The sequence below is a fragment of the Belonocnema kinseyi genome, chromosome 6, assembly GCF_010883055.1.
Source record: "Belonocnema kinseyi isolate 2016_QV_RU_SX_M_011 chromosome 6, B_treatae_v1, whole genome shotgun sequence".
Taxonomy (NCBI): Eukaryota; Metazoa; Arthropoda; class Insecta; order Hymenoptera; family Cynipidae; genus Belonocnema; species Belonocnema kinseyi.
Window position 1 is genome coordinate 60,457,089 of NC_046662.1, and position 11,376 is coordinate 60,468,464.

The 11,376-nt window shown below is 25.0% G+C and overlaps 1 protein-coding gene across 1 annotated transcript; it reads left to right on the top strand.

Annotated features, from left to right (window-relative positions):
* The first annotated feature begins 5,345 nt into the window (after positions 1-5,345).
* LOC117174991 (histone H2B.1, sperm-like) lies at positions 5,346-11,376 on the top strand. The gene is made up of 2 exons (XM_033364478.1): positions 5,346-5,866; positions 10,865-11,376. The coding sequence occupies exons 1-2, from the start codon at positions 5,495-5,497 to the stop codon at positions 11,273-11,275; spliced, it is 783 nt and encodes a 260-aa protein (XP_033220369.1). The 5' UTR covers positions 5,346-5,494; the 3' UTR covers positions 11,276-11,376.

The following is an 11,376-nucleotide window of genomic DNA, read 5'->3' on the forward strand; positions in this document are numbered from 1 at the left end:
TTTCGGTCGGGTGTCCGTCCGTCTGTCCGTCTGTCCGTTCCACCTTCTTCAAAGGAGGGGAAATGGGCGGGGGGGAAGTGAGGGTCGGAACATGAGGGATAGGGAGGTGAAATCGTCGGAGGGGAAGTGAGGGAAAGGGGGAATTATAAACGGGAATGAGAAAGGGTTGAGGTAAAATAAGGGAAGTGAAGGGAAATTAGGAGAAGGGAGATGAGGAGAATTGAGATAAGGAATGGGGATATGGAAGGGGAGAAAAAGAAAGGGGAAGTGAGAGGAAGTTCCCTTGCTTCCCCTCACCTTACTTCCTCATCCACAATTTCCCCTCCATCCCCTCACTGCCCTTCCTCTTTTTCCCTTCCAAAAAAGAAGTTTTTCGTAAGATTTTCAAGATGAATCTGAAAAGATATGAAGTATAAATAAAACTTTTTAAAAAATAATGTAAAAGAAGAAACCTTCAAAAATAAAATAAAAAATGTTTGAATGCGTATTAAAAAATCTAAACTAAATCATTTTTAAAAGTTGAATCATCTAAGAAGTTTAGAAGTTGAAGAATCTAAAATACAAAATCTTTGACAAGGAATAAAACCCGTAATATTGACCCCTTTTCCAGTTTTTTTTTAAATAAATATTTTTAAGATTATTCATCTGATAAGATATAAATGAAAATAAAATTGTTTTTCTAAAAGAGTAGAAAAAAATAAATCTTCAAAAATTCCAGACGCTAAGAAATCTAAAAATCAAAATCTTTACAAAAAAAATAAAAAAATAAATGCGAACTGAATGCTGTAAAGGAATTTTCCATAAGACGACCTCTTTTCCAGCTTTTTAAAATAAATATAAATAAAAAAGAAGAATAAAAGAGGCAACAAGCTTAAAAAAATAAAATTGTTAAAGAAAGTAAAACTAAAACTTTTTATATTTTTTGTTCGGAAAACTAGAAAAACTGGTTAAAGATACAAGACCTCTTTACAAAATACGTCTTATTCCCTTGAAAATTCAATTGTTCGTTTGAAAGTTCAACTATTTTGTTAAAAAATCATCCTTTTTGTTATAAAAGTTCTTGGTTAAAATACAACTGTTTCTTTTTTTAAATGTGTTTTTAGCCTGAAAATTCAACTATTTGATTCAAAATTTGACTATTTTGTTGAAAATTCTTCTCTTTTGCTTGAAAGTTCAGCTCTACTCTTCTAAAACATTCGACTTTCTGGTTTGAAAAGCTAACTCCTTCTTTAAAAACTCATTTCTTTTGGTAGAAAGTGTACCTTCTTTGGTAAAGTTTTGAGAGTATTTTGTGTTTTGACTTCTAAGCTCTAATTTTGGACTGAAACGTACAACATTCTTTGGTTTTAATTTGTCCAGTAGTTGAGAAAATAAAAATTTGAAGTGCTGATAGTTGAATCGATAAAAATTTAAACTGAAGTTGAATTTGTTTAACTTGTATTGTCGCATATTTAAAACGCTTAAAATTACAAAATTGCAATACATGAAGGATTTGAAATGGTAAACGATGAAAATTCTATCACGGTGTCCAGCGATTTCTAGGAACAAAATTCAATGGCTTTTCCAGGTTTCCCAGGTCAAGGAATCAAGTTTCTGCAGATCTCCTTTTTTACATTAGATAATCGTTTTTTATACATGTAAAAGATGTAAAATTTCATTTTTTGTCCAAAAATTTATAAAGGAAGCAGAATCATAAATAAACAAATTTTTAATTTCCTTCGAACAAAAGTCGTCTTTGTAAAATCTTTGGGAATATTTTTAAAATTTTTTAAGTTTTTAATATCTTTGTGAAATCTTACTTTAATCTCTGTTTTTGAAAACTTTTGTGTACGTTTGAAATGAGCTAATTCTTTTAAAATCTTCTTAAATTTTTTGAAACCTTTTGAAACTGTTTGAAATCTTTGAAATGTTCTGAAATTTTTGATCTTTTAAAATTGTTTAAATTCTTCAAAACTTTAGGAAAAACTTATAAATTCTTTTAAATACTTGTGAAATCTTTGCTACATATATTGTATTTATTTGAAATCATTAGAATATTTTTAAATTTTGTGAAATCTTTTGAAATATTCTGAAAAAAATTTTAAATCGTCGCAAATCTTTGAAATGTCCTGAGGTCTGTATCTATCCTTTTTAAAATCTTTGAGATTCTTGGAATATTTTGAAATCCTTATGGATTTTCTTAATATTTGTGAAATTTTTTCTATTCATTTGAAATCATTAAAATATTTGAAATTCTTGTGAAATCTTTTAAATTTTTGGTAAAATCTTTAAAATCTTTGAAATCCATGAATTCTTTGAAATCTTAATGACATTTTTTGAATACTTCATGAAATGTTTGAAATCTTTGTGTTTGTGATTAGAAACCTTTGAAATATTTTGTATTTATTTAAAATCTTTATGAACTGTTCAGAATCTTTGTAAAATCTTTGAAATCTTTGTGCAATCTTTTGAAATCTTCTAAACAGATTTGAAATCGTTTAAAAGCTTTAAAAATTTCATGAATTCTTACATGTGTCATGAATTTTTCTAAATTTCATCAATTTTTACACATTTAATAAATTTTTTAAAATGTCATAAAATCGGCTGTATCTTTTTTGAAATCTTTATGAAAATTTTATGATATCTTTGAAATGTTTGTGAAATCTTTTGTATTCATTTGAAATCATTAAAATATTTGAAATCTTTATGAACTCTGTTAATGTTTTGTTAAAATCTTTGAAATCCTTGAGACCTTCGTGAAATAAGTTTGAGGTCTTTTAGAATCTCTTCAAGATACTATAAAAAATTTGAAATCTTTGGATATCTTTCAAAATTTTTGTAAAATCTTTGAAATCCTTGAAATATTTCAAATCTTTGTGAAATCTTCTAAACAGATTTGAAATCGTTTAAAATCTTTTTAAAATTTCATAAATTCTTACACATGAATTATCACAAATTCCAAGAAGTTGTACACATTTCATACATTTCTATACATTTAATGATTTTTAAAAATGTCATGAAATCAGGTTAAGTTTTTTTGAAATCTTTGAATATCAGATTTTTATGATACCTTTAAAATATTTGGGAAATTTTGTGTGTTCACTTGAAATCATTCAAATATTTGTGAAATTTTTGAAATATTTTGGTAAAATCTTTGAAATGCTTGAAACTTTTGTTAAACAAGTTTTAGATCGTTTAAAATCTTCAAAATATTTTGTAATGCTTGAAATCTGGTGTACTGTATCCGTTTTTAAATCTTTGAATTTGAAATATTTATGACATTTTTAGAAAATCTTTGAAATATTTGTGAAACCTTTTGTATTCATTTGAAATCAATATAATATTTGAAATCAATATAATATTTGAAATATTTGGAAATCTTTCAAAATTTGTGTAAAATCTTTGAAATCCTTGAAATATTTACAATCTTTGTGAAATTGTTTGAAATCTTCTAAACGGATTTGAAATCGTTTAAAATCTTTTTAAAATTTCATGAATTTTCACAAATTTCAAGACATTTTACAAATTTCATAAATTTTTACACATTTAATGATTTTTACAAATGTCATGAAATCAGGTTAATCTTTTGGAAATCGCCTTTAAAATATTTGTGAAATATTTTGCATTAACTTGAAATCATTAGATTATTTGAAATATTTGTGAAATTTTTAAACATTTTGGTAGAATCTTTGACATTTTTCAGATCTTAGTGAAACAAGTTAGAGATCGTTTAAAATTTTCAAAATATTTTGAAACGCTTGCAACTTGGTGTACTGTATCCTTTTTGAAATATTTATAAAATTTTTATCAAATATTTCAAATATTTGTGAAGTCTTTTGTATTAATTTGAAATCATTAAAATATTTGTAATCTTTGGAAATGTTTGAAAATTTTTGTAAATTCTTTAAAATCTTTGAAATCTTTGTGAAATCTTCTAAATAGATTTGAAATCGTTCCAAATCCTAAAAAATTTTAAATTCTTACAAATGTCATGAATTTGTATAAATTTCATAAATTTTTACACATTTAATGAATTTGTACAAATTTCATGAAATCAGATCTATCTTTTTTGAAATCTTTTATTTTTAAATCTGTATGAAAGTTTTATGAGATTTTTTAAAAATATTTGTAAAATCTTTTGTATACACTTGAAATCATTAAAGTATTTGAAATCTTTCTGAGATTTTGTGAAATTGTTAAATATTTTGTTAAAGTCTTTGAAATCCTTGAGACCTTTGTGAAACAAGTTTTAGATGGTTTAAATCTGCAAAATATTTTGAAATGTTGAAATCCAGGTGCACTGTATCCTTTTTGATATCTTTGAATTTGAAATATTTATGAAATTTTTATGATATCTTTGAAATATTTGTGAAATTTTAGAAAATGTCATGAATTTGTACAAATGTCATGAATTTTTACAAATTTAGGGAATTTTTAAAAATTTCATAAATTTTAACACATTTAATGAATTTTTAATAAATTTAATGAATTTTTACAAATTTTATAAGTTTTCACTAATTTCATGGATTCGTACAAATGTTTTCAAATCTTTGGAATCTGGTGTATTGAACTCTATTTGAAATCTTTGAAATCTTTGTGAAATCTTTTTAAATATTAGTAAAATCTTAAAAATCCTTGATATCTTTTGAAATATTGATGAAATTTTTGCAATCTTTGTGAAATATCTTTTTAATCTATCTTTATAAAATCTTTTGTGCTTTTGAAATCATGCAAATCTTTTAAAATCTCAAATGTATTGAAACCTTTTGAAACTGTTTAATACCTTTGAAATTTAGTGTAATATACCCTTCTTGGCATCTTCGATATTCTTAAACTCTTCTTAAATCTTTATTAATTCCATAAAATATTTTCGAAATCTTTCGGAAATCTTTTGCATTGATTTAAAATAATTAAAATCTTTGAAATATTTTGTTAAACATTCAAAATCTTTGTGAAATCTCGTCTACACGCATTTTTCAAACCCTTGAATCCTTTTTAAGTACTTTAAATTTTAAGTATTTTAAATGTTCAAAATCCTTTTGAATATTATAAAAGCTTTGAAATATTTCGAAATATTTTTAAATCTTTAGAATTATTTTGTTACCTTTGGAAATCTTGTTTATACTCAAAAACCGAGTAGTGCCGTTGAAAACTATTTTGAAAGGAAAACAAAAATTCAAGTTTTCGTGAGAAATTTAAGGAGATCTCCACGTTTTCAAGGTTTACAAGGTAGCTGGGCACCCTGTTTATGATATCAGATTCGGCAAATTAAAATTGTCCATGAACACGCAAACGAATCAGAATAAACTTCTAGTCGAGCGAGTTTTCTAATTGATTCCCGTGAGATTTTAGCCTGTCTATATAAAGGTTTCTCTTCATGCTCTGAAGCCAAATATTATTTGGTCTTCATATCAGTCTTTTAAAATTATATTAGTTCTTCAAAATAATCAATACTAAAAAAAACTTCAAGAATCAAATCTTCGAGAACCGAATCTTCGAGAATCAAATCATCAAGATGCCGCCGAAACTTTCTGGAAAAGCAGGGGCGATGAAGCCTAAGGTTGTGGAAAAGCCGGTGAGCTCGACTACACGAAGGAAGAAGAGGAATGAGACCTTTGGCATTTACGTCTACAAAGTTTTGAAACAAGTTCATCCTGAAACTGGGATTTCGAGCAAAGCCATGATCGTCATGAACAGTTTCATCAACGATATTTTCGAAAGGATTGCTTCTGAAGCTGGACGTTTGGTTGTTTATAATGGAAAGCGTCGTACAATGACTTCTCGTGAAATTCAAACTGCAGTGAAACTTCTCCTGCCAGGTGAACTGGCCAAGCACGCCATCAGCGAGGGAACGAAAGCTATCACCAAGTACAACACGGAGAAGAAATAATTTATTTTAATCAACTAGTGTTTTTATTTTTTGTTTGTGTTTTGTTTTTTAATATTTATGAGTTCTGTCTCTATTTTATATACTGAACTTTTTTTATAAAAATGGCCCTTTTTAGGGCCGCCAAATTTTCGAACCTGGGGCTGACCTTGTCATTTGAACATGTGGTTTTTATCTCTTATGTTTACAGGTTGATACCAGAGTTTTTCTTTGTACATTTCAGTTGGCTTGCAGCTTCAACAGGTTCGTAGAATATTAGACTGTTTGAAAATTAACTTTTTAGTTAAAAATGTAACTATTTTGTTGAACATTTAATTATTCTGTTGAAAATTTAACTTTTTTTAATCATATTTTTGGTCGAAAATTCAACAATATGGTTGAAAGTTGAACCACTTTGTTAAATATTCAGTTTATTGGTTAAAAATTGATTGAAAATTTAACCATTGTATTGGTTAAAGATTCAACTACTTTTTTGAAAATTTTTGTCATATTTTTGGGTTTAAATTTATCTACCTGGATGATAGTTGCACTAATTTGTTAAAAAATCTTTTTGCTGACATAAAATTGAACTATTTGGTTGAAAATTATTTTTTGCAACTCAAACTTTAATTATTACATTTCGATTTAAAATTTATATTTTTGATTTAAAATTTAAACTGTTTGCATTTTTATGATACAATTTAATTATTTGGTTAAAATTAAACTATTTTGTTGAAAATTTACCTATTTTGTAAAATAATTTTTTCGATTAAAAATTCAACTACTTGGTTCAAAGCTGATCCATTTTGTTAAAGATTCATTATGATGGTAAAAAATTGAACTATTTTGTTGAAAATTATTTTCTTTTGTCGAAAATTAATTTTCCTGGCTGAAACTTTAATTATTACTTTTGATTGAAAATTTACGTTTTTTATTCGAAAGTTGAATTATTTGATTGCATTTTTCATGTCATAATTCAACTATTTGATTAAAAGTTTAACTTTTTAATTAGAAATTCAATTATTTGAATAAAAATGAACCTTTTTTAAATGTAACTATGTCGTTCAAAATTGAACTATTTTTTAAAACCATTTTTTTCGAAAATTCAACTAATTGGTCGAAAGTTGAACTACTTTTTGAAGATTAATTTTATCGGTTAAAGATTAAACTGTTTTGTTAAAAATTCGTCTTTTTTGTTGAAAATTATTTTTCTTAACTGAAAATGGAAACATTCCATTTGTTGATGATTGAACTAGTTTATTAAAATTTTATATATTCGGATACAAAATTGAACTGTTTTGTAGAAAATTCGTTTTTAACTTGAAAATGTAGAAAATAATTTCTGATGTTTAATTTAATGCATTTAAATCAATTAAATTTATGATTATTTAATTTCAAAATTTTTAAATTTAATTTAATGAATTAAATAAAATAATTAATTCATTACCTTGGTCGTATTTTTTGGTTTTAAATTCATCTACTCATTTGAGAGCTGAACTAATTTGTATCTGTATGCATTTTTATGTCATAATTTAATTATTTAGGTAAAAATTAAACTATTTTATTACAATTCAACTACTGGACCACTTTGTTATGTTAAAAATGCGTTTTTTTTGTTGAAAATGAATTTTCTTAACTGAAAATTGAACAATTTCATTGATTGGAAATGAAACAACTAATTTGTAAAGAAAAATTTATTGGTAAAAGATTGACCTATTTCGTTGAAATTTTTTTTCTTTTGTTGATAATTAATTTTTTCGACTGAAACTTTAATTATTACATATTCATTGTGAATTTCTGTTTTATTTAAAGATTAAATTATATGATTACATTTTTTATGTCACAATCGAACTATTTGATTAAAAATTGAATTTTTAATAACAAATTCAATTATTTGTTTAAAAATTTAATTATTTTCTGAAAAATGTAACTATTTATTAAAATAACTTTTTTGGTACAAAAAGCAACTACTTGTTTGAAAGTTGAACTACTTTTTATTTGATTACATTTTTCTGAGGTCTCAATTAAACTAATTTGGTTAGGAATTTTAATTTTTAATCAAAATTTTAATTATTTGGTTCAGAATTAAACTATTTTAGTTGAAAATTTAATTTATTTTGTGAAAGATTTAACTATTACAAAAATTTTTTTGTGTCAAAAATTCAACTACTTGATTAAAAGTTGAACCACTTTGTTACAGATTCATTATCTTGGTTAAAGGTTAAGTTGTTTTGTTAAAATTTTTTTTTTATATTTGTTGAAAATTATTTTTCTTAACTGAAAATTGAACCATTATATTTAATGAAGATTTAACTAGTTTCTTAAATACTTGTATATTCGGATAAAAAATTGAACTCTTTCGTTAAAAATTCCTCTTTTTAACTTGAAAATTTTGTAATTTAGCAGAGAGTTCCTATATTAAAAAATCAAAAAAATAATAGTTTTTGTTAAAAATTTCTACCATTAAATTTTTTGTTGAAAATTGATATTTTTAGCTTAAAAATTCATCTACTTGATTGAAAATTGAACTAATCTGTTGAAAATTAATTTTTGCAACTGAAACTTTAATTATTACGTTTCTATTGAAAAATTATATTTTTTATTTAAAATAAAAAGACTGAATTTTTAATATCATCATTCAATAATTTGTTAAAAAATTTATCTATTTGGATAAAAATTCAACTATTTTGTTTAAAATTCATCTTCATTCGTCGAGAATTCAACCACTTGGTTAAAAGTTGAATTAATTTGTTAAAGATTTATTTGATTAGTTAAAGATTGAACTGTTTCGCTAAAAATTCGTTTTTTACTTTCAAATTAATTGTATTATTTAAAAATGGGACTATTTCCTCTTTGGCTAAAAATTGATCGTTTTCTGTTGAAAATTCAAGAATTTTCTGGAAAATTCCTATTTTTTCGTTAAATTCAACTATTTTTATTACATTTTCAATATTTGTTAAAGGCTCATTTTATTGGTTAAAGATTGAACTGTTTTGTTAAAAATTCGTTTTTTATTGTTGAAATTTTTGTTTAAACTGAAAATTTAATTGAAATTTGAATTTTTAACCAAATATTTGAATCTTCAACCAAAAAGTTGAATCATGTATGTTATGAATGTTCTACGAAGAAAGATGATTTAAAATGAAATAAATGGATTTTCAAGTAAAAAAAGATGTTTTTTGAACAAAAAATGTAATTATCAAACGTTTGCTTAAAAAGTTAATTTTGAACGAAAAAAAAAGAATTTTCAATAAAGTAGTTCAATCTCTAACGAATAAAATGAATTTTTAACTAATAAGTTCGACTTTTAACGACGTGGCAAAATGTTCGATTAAAAAGGTAACTAATACAAAAAATATTTGAATTTTCAACAAAATTAGTGGGATTTTTAACAAAACAGTTGATTTTCCAAATTAAAAATATGTATTTTTAAACAAATAGTTGAATTATCAACTACAGAAAAAAGCAACCAAACACAGTTAAATTTGTAGTTAAAAAAAATAACTATGACAAAAAAATAACGTTCACAAAATAGTTGAATTTTCAACCAAGAAGTTTATTTTCCTACAGAAAAACAGCAAATTTTCAATAAAATACCTTAATTTTAAAATAAGAATTTTCTACTAATAAAGACGAATTATAGACTATATAAAGGAATTTTCAACTATAAAACATATTTTTGAACCAAAACTAGAATCATAAAATTTTCATTTACAAAAATTAATTTTCAACCAAAAAATAATTTTTGAACAGTTGAATTCAAATAAAAAAGACGAATTTTGAACCAAATAGTTGAATCCTCAAGCAAAAAGAAGAAATTTTGTAATAAAGTAGTTAAATTTTTAATCCAGTACTTGAATTTTCTATCAAAAAAGACACACGAGCAACAATAAACATGTATTTTTTACTAAAAAAAATCAATTTTCAGAAAAAAATAGTTCAATTTCCAGTTCGAAAAATAAATTTTCAACTAAATAGTAGAAATTTTTAACAGAAAGATATGAATTCTAAAACAAAAATATGAAAGCAGACTTTATAACTAAAATAATTGTTTGATTTCAATTTTTTGAGACGACTGAAAAATCCCGAAAAATGCAAAATTCTCAAAATCGAAAATTACCGAATAATAAAAATTTGCGGAGTTATAAAATTGCCGAAATATAAAAAACTCCAATGTCAAAATTCCTGAATGATAAAATTTTCGAAAAAATTGCAGAATTATAACATATCCGAACTGGATTATTCCCGAATTTATAAAATAAAAAATTGTTTTTTAATAAATATTATTTATTTATTAGATTATTAAGAACTTTTTTTAATTTCAAAAATAATATGCAAATTTTTAAACAAAATTTTCAGTCCAGAAATAAATATTTTTCAATTGTTATTTTTTATTCAAACAATAATTTCAAAACTTGAAACATTAAAAAAAAATTCTTTGATAAAAAGAATTGATTATATTTTTTGTACACAAGTAAAGAATATTAATGTAGAAACATCAATAAGCAAAAAAATTTTGTAAATTCGGAAACTTTATTATTACGGAATTTTCCAGTTCGGGAATATTAATAATCATGGATTTTTTATTTGCCCCCATTTCTTTAGTAGGTGAAAAAAAAGAAAGTTTGAAGTAAAAACAGGTTGAATAAATTAAATTTCATTTCATGTTGTTTCAAATATAAATAATTCAAAATTGTGGAATTTCAAGCTAAAAACAGATGATTTTCAATTGAAAACGATGAAAATGGCTTCATATCAGATTCGATAAATTAAAATTTGTCCATAAATACATGAACGAATCAGAATTAGTTTATAGTCGAGCAATTTTTCTGATTGCTTATCGCGAGCTTCTAGCTTGTTAATATAAAGGCTTCTCTTCCTGTTCGTAACTCAAATATCGTGTGGTGAATGTCAGTGAAGGAGCTTGCCTCTTCAAAATTATTTTGGCTCCCGAAAATTATTTTCGCTCTTCAAAATTATTTCCACTCTTGAAAATTATTTTCTCTCTTCAAAATTATCAAGACTGAAAAGGATCAAAGTTTCGAAATGCCGCCGAAAATGTCTGGAAAAACAGGAGCGATGAAGTCCGAGTTGAAGTCTAAGGTTGTCGAAAAACCAAAGAGCTCTCTACGTAGGAAGAAGAGAACAGAGTCCTACGCCATTTACTTGTACAAAGTTTTGAAGCAAGTTCAGCCTGAAACTGGAATTTCGAGCAAAGCCATGAGCATCATGAATAGCTTCATGATCGACATTTTCGAACGGATTGCTTCTGAAGCTGGTCGTTTGGTTGTTTATAACAAACATCGTACAATGACTGCTCGCGAGATCCAAACTGCCGTGAAACTTCTCCTGCCAGGTGAACTGGCCAAGCACGCTATCAGCGAGGGAACAAAATCTACCACCAAGTACAACAGCGAGAAGAGTAATTGATTTTTATCTACTAGTGTCTTTACCTTTTTTTTTAAGTTTTGTGTTTTTAATGTTTATGAGTTCTGTCTCAGCCGTTAATTTATTCTATTTACTGAACTATG

What these genes read in the sequence shown, in the direction of transcription:
- LOC117174991 (XM_033364478.1), top strand. Translation starts at nt 5,495, where the DNA reads ATGCCGCCGAAACTTTCTGGAAAAGCAGGGGCGATGAAGCCTAAGGTT. An exon ending in AGTACAACACGGAGAAGAAA is followed by an intron (nt 5,867 to 10,864) that starts TAATTTATTTTA and finishes TTCAAAATTATC; the next exon opens with AAGACTGAAAAGGATCAAAG.